This window comes from Podarcis gaigeae (genome assembly GCF_964106915.1).
Source record: "Podarcis gaigeae genome assembly, chromosome: 7".
NCBI lineage: Eukaryota > Metazoa > Chordata > Lepidosauria > Squamata > Lacertidae > Podarcis > Podarcis gaigeae.
The window spans coordinates 45,597,760-45,613,893 of record NC_139683.1 but is presented as its reverse complement, the minus strand read 5'-3'; the positions used below and the strand labels follow the sequence as shown (position 1 = coordinate 45,613,893).

Genomic DNA, 16,134 nt, shown 5'->3' with positions numbered 1-16,134 from the left:
GTGCAATTGGAAGAAGCTGTTTAAAGTACATGACTAATACATCAATCTGTTTGGCTTTGTTGTAGAAACTGGAAGAGAAGTTCCGATTGAACAGGAGGGAGCTGATTGCCTTTGAATTCCCAGTGTTAGTGGCCTTGGAATTTGCTCTCCATCTACCTGAACATGAAGTGATGCCACATTATAGACGCTTGGTCCAGCATTCCTAGCACAGGCTACCCTTCCGAGAAGAGGGAGGGGTTTAAAAACTTTTTTTTCCCTGTTGAGCTCAGAAGAGCAGCAGTTACTACTGGAAATGCAAAAATGGGGGCACAGATGCCCCAACGCCCTTTATTCTCTTTTCAGTGCAGCTTTTCAACCTGATCGTAGGAATAATTCCTTAAGACTCTCAGGCTAGACGAACTGTTTTAACTACTCGACGCAAGTGATGAATGAGTTGCATGTGAGTGAACAGTGGGTGGAGCAGATTCACACCACTTGGACAAAAAAAGAACTTCCTTGAGTTCCCCATAAACTTTCCTGTGAGGAGAAGGAAGATAAAACAGCAGCCTTCATTTCACACTTTATTTAACCTATACATTCTGCTCCTGTGGAAACCTCATCAGCTTTCCCAGAAGCGGTTTCCATATTACGAAAGGATTCCTAAAGCAATGACGGGTTGCGGAAGATACCTTCACTGTGTCAACAACGTGCCAATCTATTTTTGTATCTGTTATTGAAAGTGCACTTTTCCTGGTGGATGGGATGATGATTTAGTTGAGAGACGCTGAGCAGGTTTGGAATCAGGTGGAAGGAAGCCTTGGATCATTGCTAGAATTTTGTTTACTAAAGGCCAGAGGACAACTTTTCTCTATTTGCTTAAAGACGTAATTACTGAAAGGGAGATAATCCGGGTTCATTTGAATAACCAGGCATAATCCCTGGTTGTTAGTTTGTTTTCCCCACATCAGCATCTTTATTTTTTTATATATAAAGATTACACTACTTAAAAAAAAAGGTATGACACCTACAAGTGAGAAACCAACAGCTGCTTTTGTTTTCACTTTTGTATGCGATGCCATTCAAATGTTCAGTATGGAAGAGAGAGGACATTTTGAAAGTGTCTTGTTCTAAGCCACATGCGTACTTCTAACCTCTGTACCTTCCCTCTGTGGAGATGGTTAGACTTGCACTCTGTAGTGTTTGTATTTTGTGCTCTATGTTAGAGTGCATTCTGAGGCACGTTGATGGTGCTGTATGTTTAAACAGTGTTTTTTTAAAACCAACTTGTACAGCCAAGGGCCAGAATCGGCCGCCTAGGGCCTTGATAACAGACACTTGCCTCAAGTGTGGGTAATTTTTTGTTGTTGTTGCTGTTGTTTTAAAATGGAATTGGCTGTACAAATCAAATTTCAGAGTAGGGGGGGGCACTGAAATTGTTACATTTTTTCATACTTCACTACTTAGCAAACTTATAGTACTTTAACTGTGTTCATAAATTACAAAACCCAGGCTGAGATGCAAAGCTTATACAAACCCCATGTGTGTTCTGTTTTCTAAATATTTGTATGTGTGCATTTGGGGTTGTATATAATGTAGCACTAAAGTGAATGTTCTGCTGGTAGACGAATTTCTCCTTGTGCAAGGGAACATTCTTGCCCTCTTCCCACCCCCCACGAACAGCCTAAACATGTTCTGAGGCTTCCTCCAGCCCTCCAGAGCAATTTGGGGACAGAGTGAGGCATGTGCCGGGAGAGCAGGGCAGTCCCATTGGATAGCACTAATCCTTGTGCTAGCCCAACATTCTGCCTGCATGTGTATATGTGTGTATATACATGCGTATACACACACACATATACACAATATGAGAAGATAATGACAGCTGGATGTGCTTGCTACTATGCTAGAGGACATACAACAAAGAATTAAATTACTATTTTTATATGTAGTTAATGTACATGTCCCACTTTTTCTAGTGCAGATTCAGTTAACACAGTTCTTGGCTGACACAGTGATTTCAATAAAGTTGAGTATTTTACTGTTTATAGCGTAATACAATTAATTGAGCAACAGTTGTGTCCACCAAGATAATCTACCACTTTTTTTTCTTTTTTCCTGTAGCAGTCATTAGTGACACTGGAAATGACAGAAGTTGGGAAGAAAAGTACAGCCAAGAAAATATACAAATACAAAACTCCATTGAAACCTGTAGATTTTGAAACAAAAATCCACTTTATTGGTGTAGATTTGCTTCCTCTTTTTGGCTTTCAAACACGAATGCTCCATTGTCTGAGTTGTATATTGCAAGTATAAACTAAAAATATATTGAATGATACATCCGTTAGAGGAACTAAGAATAAAACTCTGTTGTTAAAGTAAAAAAATTGCCAGTTCCAGAATTCTCGCTCACTTGCCCTCTTCCATATTAATGTATTCCCATAAGCTACTTTGAAGAATGGAGAAAAACACTATATAGTTTTCTGCAACTCCAAGGAAATCCTCATTTAAATTAAGGGAATTTGCATTTTCTGCATCTTCATTTAGCCAAACCCCCAAAATGTATGTTCTGCATAGCCTCAAGACCAAAAACTGTTCTGCAATGCATAGTTAAAAGGTTTATTGATTAAAACAATCGTTACCATTTTAAAAGATTGCACTTTAGGGTGGGTCTGGCTTCAGCTGTGGTCCAGTGCATATTATTTGGAGGGCCTAAGACCCAAGTGCATACATAAGATCAGAGAGGATGTTTTATAATTCCTTTACCGTTATCATTTTGCATGGAAAGACTGTTCTTGGATGGCAAAATTCAGAGTGGAGAATGATGGCACTTTGTAAACCAAAGGAACACCCTGTGCTCTGGCCGCCACCTAACCTGAAACAGCATCTGTGCCTTCAACAATTTTGGGGGAAAGAGAGCCCCTGTCCCTAGACCCTCTATTGCTGCAGAGAGCTTTTCACCCACATTCCTTTCCTATGTGCTGTGAGACAGTATCCATGTTAATATGTTATCCCTCCTTTGAAAAGAGGTGGTGCAGACGGCATAGTGGGTGTGGATCTTTGGCTGATGCCTTTCTGAGGCTACCAGGGACAGAAAGTACACAAGTGCAGTGCCATTACTTCAGTGTGGGTTTGCGTAGTGCAAATGCAGTTCTAAACCCTTTCAATATCTATGCAGGTTTATGCAGAGTCAAGATACGGAAATTAGCCCTCATCAACAAACTGGACAGGATTCTTGACTGGTATGTTTGTTGGAAACATCCTGCTTTCATTTGCAGAAATGTTTGGCTGCTTCTTTGGGCCGGGGGAGTTACAGGGGAAGGCGTTTTGCATAAAAGCGCCGACAAAAATGAAAAAAAACTTTGTAGCGTAAATTGAAGCCATACTGATGAAATGTCAATGTACAAAACACGACTGAAGTAAACTATAGTAATTCTCCCTTCTTTCTCCAAGATTGCATTAAAATAGCAGTGAAATAGTGAATAAAAGAAAAAAAAGGTTTTATTTTTGTTTCTCAAAACCAAGAATTTTGACTTGTAAATAGTTCCATAAAAAAAGAAAGAAGACATGGGCTTTTGTAAAATCCATTTCTTTTCTCTTCATAATGTTTTGAGATGATGTACTATGCACTGTATTGTACAGATTATTATTTTGAAAAGCTGTTTTCTCCGCATACACCCAGGCAAGTGAAACTTTTCAAAAGCTCTGCCTGCCTACAGTGTTACACAAATTGTGTAGGGGTGGTGGTGCAGGAACAATGAGGCCGCCGATACCTAAATACAGTATGTCTTTAAGATTAAATTGTTGGTGTCTCTCACTTCATTGCTACCATTACGTTCCGAAGTGTTCATTATTCAGTGGATTTTTAAAATTCTGTAACTTAAATGAAAAGAAAAACAAGTGGTTTTCAAGTAGGCTTAGCATAGTGTAATAGCTTTTGTTTACATCTATATTGTTCACAGGGAAAAGAGAGTGAAGTCTTAATAGCAGTGCAAAAACATTGCAATACAATAGCAATGCTAACATGGGAACACCGCTCTCCTCTTGTCTGAAAAGAGCTAGTACAGTGGTGCCCCGCAAGACGAATGCCTCGCTAAACGAAAAACCCGCAAGACGAAAGGGTTTTCCGATTTTTTAGCGGCTTCGCAAGACGAATTTCCCTATGGGCTTGCTTCGCAAGACGAAAGCCCATAGGGAAATCTCCGGGGACAGTGAGGAAGCACAGCGCGCCTTCTCCTCTTTTCCCGGACCTGTCCTAAGGCTTGCGGTGGGAGGTCCGGGAACAGAGGGGAAGGCGCGAAGGGCTTCTCCTCTGTTCCCGGGGCTTGCGGTGGGAGGAGGGTTTTTCCTCCCCACCGCCAACATTCAGAACAGCATTCTGAATGTTGGCGGTGGGGAGGAAAGCCCTCCTCCCACTGCAAGCCTTCAGGACAGGTCCGGGAACAGAGGGGAAGGTGCGCAGCGCTTCTCCTCTGTTCCCGGGGCTTGCGGTGGGAGGAGGGTTTTTCCTCCCCACCGCCAACATTCAGAACAGCATTCTGAATGTTGGCGGTGGGGAGGAAAGCCCTCCTCCCACTGCAAGCCTTCAGGACAGGTCCGGGAACAGAGGGGAAGGTGCGCAGCGCTTCTCCTCTGTTCCCGGGGCTTGCGGTGGGAGGAGGGTTTTTCCTCCCCACCGCCAACATTCAGAACAGCATTCTGAATGTTGGCGGTGGGGAGGAAAGCCCTCCTCCCACCGCAAGCCTTCAGGACAGGTCCGGGAACAGAGGGGAAGGTGCGCAGCCTGCTGCCCCGCGCGAGGGGCGCTCTTAAGCAAAGCGCCCCTCGCGCGGGGCCGACATTCGCCGCTTGGAGAGCCCTGCGGAGAAGTCCTGCAGGGTTCCCCAAGCTGCGAATGTCTGCGCCGCGCGAGGGGCGCTCTGCTTAAGAGCGCCCCTCGAGCGGGGCAGCAAGCTGCTATCCGCAGCTTGGAGAGCCCTGCGGGGAAGTCCTGCAGGGCTTCCCAAGCTGCGAATGTCTGCCCCTCACGCGGGGCAGCAGGCTGCTATCCGCAGCTTGGAGAGCCCTCTGGACCTCTTCTGAAGGCGGGTGGGGGGCAAAAGTCTTTGTCCCCCCTGCCTGCCTTCCCGGGGGATTTTAAAATGCTGGCGGGCGGCAGCGCTGCCGCCCGCCAGCATTTTAAGATCGCCCCGGACAGCGGAGAAGTCCTCCGCTGTCCCGGGGTTTTTAAAATGCTGGCGGGCGGCAGCGAAGGCTTCACTGCCGCCCGCCAGCATTTTAAAATCGCCCCAGGACAGCGGAGAAGTCTCCGCTGTCCCGGGAAGGGGGGGGGAAGCAAAGACTTTCGGGCCCCCCCCCGTCGGCCTTCAGAAGAGGTCGGGGGACAGACTGTCCCCAAACCTGGTCTGAAGGCGGTTTCCATAGGAACGCATTGATTGATTTTCAATGCATTCCTGTGGGAAACCGTGCTTCGCAAGACGAAAAACTCGCAAGACGAAAAGACTTGCGGAACGAATTAATTTCGTCTTGCGAGGCACCACTGTACTGATGGCAAGATACAGGTAAGAAAGAGGAAAGCAGAGCTCATGTTTTGCAAACTAAAGGTTCCAGGTCCTCTTGCATCTCCAAGACACTGTCTCGAAACCCTTCAGAGCTGCTGCCAGTCAGTAGATGAGAGACTGATTGTGTGTGTGATTCTGGACAAGGCAGCTTCCAGTGTAAGAAAGGTTCTCAGCGCAGTGAGCTTTGACTGTATCATTAAATGCAAAAGCCCCATAGGGCATCCACAGGACTCGATACTGGACAGTAACAGTCATTTTATTACACACCTGCACCTGATAAACAGTAAGAATTTTACCACTTGGCAGGAAAATACTAAAACTCAAGTTACTGGCGTGTGAAGGGTCTGATCTTTTTCACCATGATGTAACACAATATTAGCTACAAGGTTCTGCTATGGACTATTTTCCCGTGAAATTTCATTAGAACTACTTGTTGTGTTCTATCTTATACAAATATCCTGGCTTGGAGACAGAGATGTGCCCATTGAAGGGTATAGATAGAAAATTACTCCCACCCTCCCCTCTCTGCAGTAGCTCTGGAAAATGCCTCTTCTAAGAATCAGGGAAGCCTACTTAACAGTGAAGGAACTGGGGATCTCCAAAAACTTGAGCCAGAGCAGAAGGTGTATCTGCCTGATTTTATGGAATTTTCCTTCCGTCAGCTCTCTGAATATAGGAAGAGGCTTTTGGGGAGGCTGGGAAGAAAAGCCAAGTCTATGCACTGCCTTCCATTGGTGCATCTCTAGTTCTAAGCCACTATCTTGACTTCAGTTCCTCAGATGCTTCTTACTCATAGCAACATACTGAAGTGATAGTAAAACTGCAATTGGCAGTATTTGCAGAATGGTTAAAAATACTGCAAAGTGCTAAATTTAACGCATCCTTTTATAGCTTATACAGTATTTTTATGCCTGGAGCTATGAGGAAATCAAGAGAATAATATTTCAATTATCCTGTGTGTTGCCTGGAACTGATAATCCATGCAAGGGAACAGGAGGGTTATAAAATCTACAGAGGCAATCATAGCAATCCACAGGAGTCTTGAGGATGTCTCCTAAAAGGATGTTAAAATAAAAACTAAATTTTCTGTTTAAGCAAAGCATTTCTGAAATGGCAGCTGAGGCACTTGAACTTTAAAATCTCTTTCCTCTATTTTGTTGTACTGCAGGAAAGGTAGTATTTGAGGAAAAAACAACTCCGTGTTTATCTAAATCCATTTTGTATAACCTGCTAGGTTCATGATAATTTTCAAGGGTGTAGCTGGCACACTGAAATCCTTACATCTGCTTTTAACCAGGGAGCAACTCCCATTGAGCACAATGGATCATAACTTCTTAGTGGCAATGTATAGATTTGAGGCATGGTACCGTGGTCTTCAAAAGAGTTAAGAGCTTCCTACCTACTTTATGGGTTTACATCAGGCTTCCTCAAACTTGGCCCTCCAGATATTTTGAGACTACAATTCCCATCATCCCTGACCACTAGTCTGCTAGCTAGGGACCATGGGAGTTGTAGGCCAAAAACATCTGGAGGGCCGAGTCTGAGGAAGCCTGGTTTACACCATAAAGATCACAACTCTACACTCCTGCAAGAGGGGTGTCCAGTTTTTTTCAAAGTACTCTGCTAAACAGAGGAGGACAGCACAAAAACAAAAACACCTTTCCTATTCAGCTTGTGTATGCTACATACATACATACATACATACATGAGGGACTCAGGTGGTGCTGTGGGTTAAACCACAGAGCCTAGGGCTTGCCGATCAGAAGGTTTGTGGTTTGAATCCCTGCGACGGGGTGAGCTCCCGTTGCTCAGTCCCAGCTCCTGCCAACCTAGCAGTTCGAAAGCACGTCAGAGTGCAAGTAGATAAATAGGTACCGTTCCAGCGGGAAGGTAAACAGCATTTCCGCGCACTGCTCTGGTTCGCCGGAAGCAGCTTAGTCATGCTGGCCACATGACCTGGAAGCTGTACGCTGGCTCCCTCGGCCAGTAAGAGATGAGCGCCGCAACCCCAGAGTCGTCCGCGACTGGACCAAATGGTCAGGGGTTCCTTTACCTTTACCTTTATGCTACATCTACCTATTAGAGTTGCAAGATGAGGACACAGCTAATCTAACACAGGACTTGCCAGCTGCCATAGGCTACATACGGCCTATTGAAAAGCCATTAGCACCTATTAAGAGGCACTTGGAGCTGTCATGTTTTGAATAAGCTTTTCTAGTCCTAGACTAGGAAAGGATTAAAGTGTTTTATTTTCCCCAGATGTATTAATAATTAGCGCTGCCAGCCACATTTCAGTTATGCAGTTAATTAAGCATTGCTGATGCCGCACCAGCCTGTTGACAGGTAACTTAAAATCAATCAGTTTTGCCTATAACACCTAACAAAAACCTCCAGAAGTGCCCATAAGGAAGTATAAAAAAATACTGTTTAATAAATAAAACTACCACTTAGCCACATTTTTTTTAAAAAACAACACATTAATTTTGAAAGGCAAAATAAACTAAAGCTCTTACAGCTACATATATCTCCTCAAAATATTATTAATAGGACTTCCACTGCATCTCATTAGGAAAGTTTATTTCCCTTTGAAACCAGCTGCTTGGTTATGCTTTTGATGCATAAATTATATATAATTGGTGCAATAAATTATACACATTGGTATTGCCACCCAGAGTGGCTGGGGAAACCCAGTCAGATGGGCAGCATATAAATAAATTATTATTATTATTAATCATAGCAACATATTCTCAGTTTCCATTTCAGGCATTGCCACTTAATATCGTTAGGTAAAGGTAAAGGTAAAGGACCCCTGGACAGTTAACTCCAGTCAAAGGCAACTATGGGGTTGCGGCGCTCATCTTACTTTCAGGCCGAGGGAGCTGGCATTGTCCACAGGCAGCTTTCTGGGTCATGTGGCCAGCATGACTAAACCGCTTCTGGCACAATGGAACACCATGACGGAAACCAGAGCACACAGAAATGCCATTTACCTTCCCGCCACAGCGGTACCTATTTAACTACTTGCACTGGCGTGCTTTCAAACTGCTAGGTTGGCAGGAGCAGGGACCGAGCAACAGGAGCTCACCCCGTCACAGGGATTCGAACCACCAACCTTTCAATCGGCAAGCCCGAGAGGTTCAGTGGTTTAGACCACAGTGCCACCTACATCCCATTTAATAATTTTATGTACCTGTACACCAGTTTTGGAATGTTTCTCACGCAGGGCCTTTAGCATCATATCCCTGGCCACGCAGTCAGCAAACATGAGAGGGGACTTAAGTGCCTACAGACTTGTTCATATGTAGCTCTTCCACATTGTGTGTGTGTGTGTCTCCTTGGCTAATCAGGCTCCCCAGCCATGTGAAAGAGGGGAGTGGGTGTATGATGGGAGACAACTTTCTAGACCAAAATGAGTCATGGATCTGTAATCTGGAGCAACTTTAAATCCCAAACAAGATGGCAACCTGTTGTGAGATACAAAAACCCATTTTGTACTCGCAGGGAGCAGCTAATGTTCTTCCCCAACCGCCATAATAATGATATTGTGGCCATCACAGATGTATGATTTGTTCTCAATTCCAAACTGACAGGCTGCAAGCCTGAATGAAAGCTTTGCTTTACCTAAATAATTGCCTTTTGAAGCTTGAACCATGTAGGGGTTTATTTATTTATTTTTGCTTTACATTAGGCTTTTGATTAATGACTGAGTAAAAAGTACATAATTCAACCCTTTTGAGGATATGAAGAGCGATAATGGCATCTGAATGCCCTTGAAGGGGCAGCTGTCCAGAACCAAAAGGCTGGGAGTGGGAGAGAGCAGAAGGCTAACATTGCTATGGAAACTGCCTATATTCCAATGAAACATAGTTGCAGAGGAAACGACAAAAGAAGGTCAGTATGCTTACAAATACATAGCAAAGATTGAGGCTTCAATCAAATGCATGCTAACCCAGGAGTAAGCCTCACTGAACTCAATGGGACTTGCTTCCAAGGAGCCATATATAGATTTGCATTATAAACTGCATACAGTGGTACCTCGGGTTACATACGCTTCAGGTTACAGATGCTTCAGGTTACAGACTCCGCTAACCCAGAAATAGTACCTCGGGTTAAGAACTTTGCTTCAGGATGAGAACAGAAATCGCGCAGCAGCGGCGCGGTGGCAGTGGAAGGCCCCATTAGCTAAAGTGGTGCTTCAGGTTAAGAACAGTTTCAGGTCAAGAACGGACCTCCAGAACGAATTAAGTTCTTAACCCGAGGTACCACTGTACTGTACACTTGTAGGGATTGCACCTATTGGAATTTAAGATGTGTAAATGCTTGTGTGTGTGTGTGTATAATAGATAACAATACAAGACAGAAAAAAGACACATTGAAAAATGCAAATATGATTTACTACTCAGTTATTTTACATTCAACATGGCCTTGTGCTAATCAGTTATCACTTCAAGGTACTCTTTTCTATTAGCTGAGCTTTCCAGCGCCCATGAACACACATCAGATTGTGGTTTCTGGTTTTCAGATATTTGGGGTAAGGGGGGTGGGGGGCAGTCCAAAGCTTGAACTAAACATCTCTTAGCTTTTTTTATGCAAACAGAATAATTGAATGTGATACTTCCATCTTATAAGAGGGTATACCAAATCTATGCTGGCTACAGTTTTATTTTCACAGTGAATAAGGTCACTCAGCCTAATTTAGTTTAAAAAAAACATACAGAAGAAGTGTTCCACAAAGAATACAGCTGTTCTGGTGCTATACATCAGTGGAGGATCATCAGCTACCTGGTTGATAACCTTAAACTGAATGGAAACTGACAAGAACGCCTGCAGAACTGGTACCTATTTGCAAGGTATGGCAGAAACAGTCGCTTTGCTTGTGCTTTCATGTAGATACTCCCAAGTGCCAATATTCAAAATGCTCAAGCTTAAGGCTCAGTAGGAATTGCTTATAATCATGGAACAAAAATTAGCCACCTGCTGCTGCAATCGTGACACAACTATTCAATAGGATTTGGTTCTGAAAAGACACGTCCGATTACGCTGTTGGACATTGTGCTAGTCTGTGTCCACACTCAAGAACACATAGAAAGTGTGACCTCTTCCTCTGCATGCATATACAAACAGATTTCCGCAGTGGATTCACATTGCAACCCTTACGCATTTACATGAGAGCAAATCCCATTAAACAGGTCTTTCTGAGCAGACCCACGTGGTTTTGTTTCTTCATGTTTCACTGGAGTTGTGTATGATGGGAGAGCAAGGAAGCAGCAAGCACACCACTTGGGCAATGCATGTCCCAGACTGAGCACAAAATACTACCGAGTCTTCCCTGTACCCAGATACACCAGGAAATCTGCCACAGACCAAGAAGCTTGTCCATTCTTCCTTCATAAGTGAGACTACGGTCCTATAATTTATGTTGTGATAAAGGGACAGCCATCAAATTCTGAATGGTGCAGAACTCGAAGTAAGGTTGAAAAGGGGGCAGGATAAGCACCTTTCTTACAGCAGTGCATGCCCAGATGGTTTTACGCTAGTGGATCTAGTTTAGTTGAGACTGCACAATTTAGTTTAGCCTGGCTAGCATAAAGGTTAACGGAGCCCTGACTTTCTGCACTGCTATTAATAACATTTTTATGACTCTGAAGAAAGAAGAATGTGGAATTAAGTCACTTGCAGTTTGCACATCTTCACTGCTGTTGCTTTGGATTTTTCAGTCACTGACTATTACCCCTGATGGGATTGCTTGGTTATTCTCTTCTTCATAATTTCTCCTTATATATTCATATGCCAGTCCTTTCGATGTAAAGCAGTGAGGCTTCAGCAAATCCACCAAGTAAAAGACTGTTAAAGAAAGAGGAGAAGCTTTATTAACAAAGATTCGCTTGGGCAATTCATAGGAAACTCACCGAACAGGATGGCATTGCCAAAATAGTCAGTAATTTTCATGCTGAGATATTTCTTCAGTTCCTTAAGTAATAGAATAACAACCACTGGTAATTTGTTGAGAGTATGATGGCATCCCAGTTGCTTACCCCTGGTTCCTCAAGATGACAGGAACTTGGTCCCTCACTTAGGAGCACAATGGCTGTCAGGGCACCTTTGTGGAACCACCTATTAAAGCCTTCTGGATGCCAGAAGCAATTGTATACATGCATGGCTGAACTGCATGGGGAAAAGGAACATCTTGGCGGCCAAGGTTGTTTGACATGTAGAAGGTACTCCAAGCACTGGGCCCCAGAGTTTCTTGGGCCTCCGCATGTTATTTGACTATTAATGCTGCACCCTCTGCCCTCTGATAATACTCTGGGTTTTCTTCCAGTCCTGTCCTCTCTAACTATCACAAAGCTCTATGAACTATTTATTGATTTAATGAACCTTAACACTCTTGGAAGAGGGAAGGGGTGGTCTTTGTTACAGTTAGGGCGCTACTTCCTTCAAGAATACCACTTGTCCTCCCAGTGCCTGATGGATGAATCTTGATTAACCTAGGAAAATTCTGAATAACTGGTTTGGATCAAGGAATTGGTCTTTTTTTAAAAAAGTAATTACTCTCTTATGGCTCTAAGTATGATGTGGGGATAACAAAGTAAGTACTTGTCATGCCTGCACCTGTATGTGTCCATGTCAACATCAATCTCTCTACTGGGTCAAATCCTGCTGCAAGAGAGATCATAACCATACACAAAATTGCTACATCACACAGTTGTTGTCTACTACACTGTAAAGCCTGATGCAAACATCAATAACCAAAACAGCACGTGGCAATAACCATGATTTAATGTTACATATGATGCTCTTCTTAAAAAGGCTGCATCTCCTTCTGGACAGCCTTTTGGGACCAACATCGCCAGTGGTGGGCGGAGCAATGAATGTAAATTTTACATTTTTGCAGTAGCAAGAGTCCTTATCAGTTCCAGAACACAGTCCAGCCAGGAAATAAACATTAGAGGAGGGTGAAGCAAGGCTGGGGAGGGTCTGGAGAGCATCCAGGGGCCTCATTTGGCCTTCAGAGCTGATGTTCTCCACACATGGTCAACATAGTGGCTTGAATCCAAAGCATCTCATGATCTGATCTCTCACTGGAATGCAGTCCCCAATTCATCTCTCTGAAGATCCTCTCTCATGTCCTATCACAAACTGTTTCAGAGGGTTCCCTGACCCTTAAAGAGTAGCTCTTTGCATCAGGAAGGAAAAGGAGAGGCCTGATGCAGTTCTTTGGACCCAAGCCTTTATGCTTTTGGAGTCAGAAAACACACAATAATTTCTAGGGCTCAATCTCTGTGCACGTCTGCTCCATGAATAGCTCTCCGATAAGAAAACTGCTTGGTGATCATTGCAGAAAGTAAAAAAGAGAAATGGTGGAGCCTATTTGAAATGTAGCTAGTTGGAATTCTTTTTTATTTTTTTATTTTTATTCTTCTTTATCCTCAACATCCTCATCTGTCACGTTAGGCTGACAGAGAGAGAGAGAGATTGGCCCCAAGGTCATATAGCAAGCTTTGGGGCTGAGCTGGCATTTGAATTCACATCTATCCAGTACAACAATCTAGGCACCACACCAAGAATAGGCAACCTTTGGTGCTCCAGTTGTTGGACTCCAATTCCTATCAGTTCAATCCAGCATGGTCAACGGTCAGTTATTCTTTCTGGAACAAAAAGCTTGGGAAGTAACCTTCACAATGGGACTTTAATTGGATGGATCACTTTGATGTCCTATCCGTTTATACAATAGTCTGCCAGACTGGTCTATGACACAACTGTCCATGCAGTACATTCATCAAAGGCACTTCCTCAGTTTCTCACTTCTCCCATCACCATTCTAGCAATGACATTTCCTACTCTGCACTAATCTTGCGAACAACACAGCTTGAACAAAGGGCTCCAGAGGTAGCAGAGTTCAGTGGAGCTGTCTCTTGTTTCTAAAGATGTCAGCTCACACTTCATTCATCTTGAGCAAGGGGGAAGTCGTGTCTCCAGCTCTTTTCTTAAGTCACTCAACAAGAAGAATCCACAAATCGCTGGCTCAGCTCCATTTCCTTTTCTACAATTCAGTGTTATGACCTTGTATTTTAAGCCACGAGGCTTAGTTTATGAAACAGCAAATCTCCTTATGGAACTTTATAAATAAAACAAACTTTTGTAGTTTTTATTGGTAAGAGGGCATTTTTACACGGCAAACCATGCAAAGCTGTCTGGATTTTAATAGCATTACATCCATTTAAACTCTTAGCTTCACCACCAGGCTGTTTTTGCAAATTATGCAAGTGCCATTGCTCCTAAAAAGGCAAGCTCTTGCATAACCATTATGGTGCAAACCATTTTATAATGATATCATTATTCCTCATGAGCCCAGAATAATAAAAGATATGGTAGCTCAGAAATACTGCCATTTTACTTTGTGGGGAAGGATGTTGGAGAAAGACCCAATTGCAAACTTTCCATGAACACTTACTTGAACTTCAGCAGATCTTATGCATGATACCATATCATAGCACTGCAGATATACTGGCTACCAGCCCTAGTTTGAAATTAACTGTTCACTTGCTTGGATGCTTGCAAAACCTTAATGTCCCTAACAAGAATCACAGAATTGGTGGAGGTCCTGTAAGATATCTCACCTTGATGCACAAAATCCAGAGCTGGAGCATCATCACCAGGTAGCTGTCCAGCCTCTGCTTGAAAACCTCCACTCTAGATCAGGAGTGTGGAACCTCTTCCAGTTTCTTCACTCCATGCCTAATTTTATAAACCTTTATCCTCATCACCCTTAGCCACCTTCTTTCTATCTATATTAATGATTGAGGCCCTTGCTAATCTAATGGCATTTCTGTACAACTTTTCTCCTATCCAATGAAAGGTGTTCCTGGTATTCCTTTGCTGTGCATAGTCCATGCACCTTCCCCTTTTAACTGTGGGGGAAATATTGTTTGTTACTATGGTATGTATGATTATATATTGTAAACTACTCTGTGATCTTCTTATTGTACAAAATGTTGCTTAACTGTTTTTGTTTAAAATCAGAAGAAATTAATGAACATAATTTGGAAATCCAACAGCAAATTCAGAACAGCCATAATTTTTACCCCCCCCCCCAAATACTTACCAACAGGCTGTTGGTACATTCATTGCAATCTCAAAGAAGAATGGGGATAGAGCAGCTGTTATAACCTAGAAAAGACACGGAGGACGGCAATTTGTTACATCAACTTCCCGTAAGTTCATTGGCAAGAATATTAACACTCAAAAGAGATATTTTGAGAGGGGGACAGTACAAAAAGTTAAGAAAACTTTTTTAAAACCAGGGCTCCACACTGTAACTGATTCAATTGTAGATTAATCATTTTAAGGATATAATTGAAGGGCATTACCTTGCAGGACACAGAAGTACCACTTTCCTCATCTTCAAGCCAAATGTTCTTCTAATTATGCTTAAATTGGCTTAGATGTTTTGCCTTTTAAGTTGAAGTTGCTATCAGCATCCTTCTAACCACAAGGACCCATTCAACTAAACTGACAGAGCTATTTGTTGGAATCATTGTCAGACGGTGCATCTTTTAAACCAGCCTGTGCCATGATGCTGATGAGTCTTGATCTTGTTTGCTTGCGAATCTATTTTATGTGTTACTGTCGAATGTTGCATAAAATATTAAGATTTCCATATTCCCAACTTCCATTAAAATTAAATAAAATTGCCTTTTCCTTCCAGCGACGCGTAGTAGCTTTTGTTTGTCTCGAGAGGGAAGGCATATTTCCTCTCAAGACAAACAAAAGCTACCATGCATCGCTGGAAGGAAAAGGCAATTTTAAGATTCTAAAACAAAAGTTCATTGAGCTTTTGCAGTATGTTCAAGCTACTGAACTGTAAAGCACCCTACAAACCAAAAACGTTGGGTGAGACTTCCTGAGGCGGATTGGCACAGTTCTCTGAGTTATTTTCCAAAAGAGTCCAGCTACATCCTGAGCTCTTTTCATCACTTGGGTCTGTTTGCCTAGGGGCATGGCTAGCTGGAAAGCTAAATGGTGGCATAATTCTGTGTCTCCAATCACCCTGGGACAAAATCGAAGCAGAGTGGATCCTATTGACATCTAATCAAAAAGTTTCATACAAGCCTCAGCAAGGTGATGATCCAAGGAATACAGGGACCAAAAAGCAAATCTGCAAGTTAGTTCTTCAGGAAGAAACAGAGGGAGCTCTGCCTGAGGCTTCAGGAGAGGCCTCAGACACTGACAGTCACAAGCCTAAAGGCAACATGAAGGCCCCCAAAGGAGGGAAAATAGCTGCCACAATGGATGAGGGCAGAGACTCAGATGAGTACATTAAAAAAATAAGGCAGGCCCTATAAACAGCCCTAACTCCATTTGAGCAGAAATTGGATATGCTTTCTAACTAAATACAGTGGTACCTCGGGTTAAGTACTTAATTCGTTCCGGAGGTCCGCACTTAACCTGAAACTGTTCTTAACCTGAAGCACCACTTTAGCTAATGGGGCCTCCTGCTGCCACCGGAGCACGATTTCTGTTCTCATCCTGAAGCAAAGTTCTTAACCTGAAGCACTATTTCTGTGTTAGCAGAGTCTGTAACTTGAAGCGTATGTAA

The 16,134-nt window shown here is 43.1% G+C and overlaps 2 protein-coding genes across 9 annotated transcripts in view; one reads left to right on the top strand and one right to left on the bottom strand.

Annotated features, from left to right (window-relative positions):
* Positions 1-3,774, top strand: part of CABLES1 (Cdk5 and Abl enzyme substrate 1) — a 53,749-nt gene extending 49,975 nt beyond the window's left edge. For all 5 annotated transcript variants that reach the window (XR_014566604.1, XM_083748259.1, XM_083748257.1 and 2 more), the window contains one exon: positions 66-3,774. Coding sequence is in view for 4 of the 5 variants with exons in the window: in XM_083748259.1 (XP_083604385.1) it covers positions 66-206 (141 nt within the window). In the remaining variant the exon portion in view is untranslated. The remainder of the gene's footprint in view (positions 1-65) is intronic.
* A 6,132-nt stretch (positions 3,775-9,906) lies between these two features.
* The window catches only part of TMEM241 (transmembrane protein 241), a 37,940-nt gene continuing 31,712 nt past the window's right edge, over positions 9,907-16,134 (bottom strand). For 3 of the 4 annotated variants that reach the window (XM_083748293.1, XM_083748294.1, XM_083748296.1), the window contains 2 exons: positions 14,641-14,705; positions 9,907-11,378 (listed from right to left, as the gene is read on the bottom strand). In XM_083748293.1, coding sequence (XP_083604419.1) covers positions 11,318-11,378; positions 14,641-14,705 — 126 coding nt within the window. In that variant the 3' untranslated portion in view covers positions 9,907-11,317. The other variant, XM_083748295.1, reaches the window with a different exon arrangement.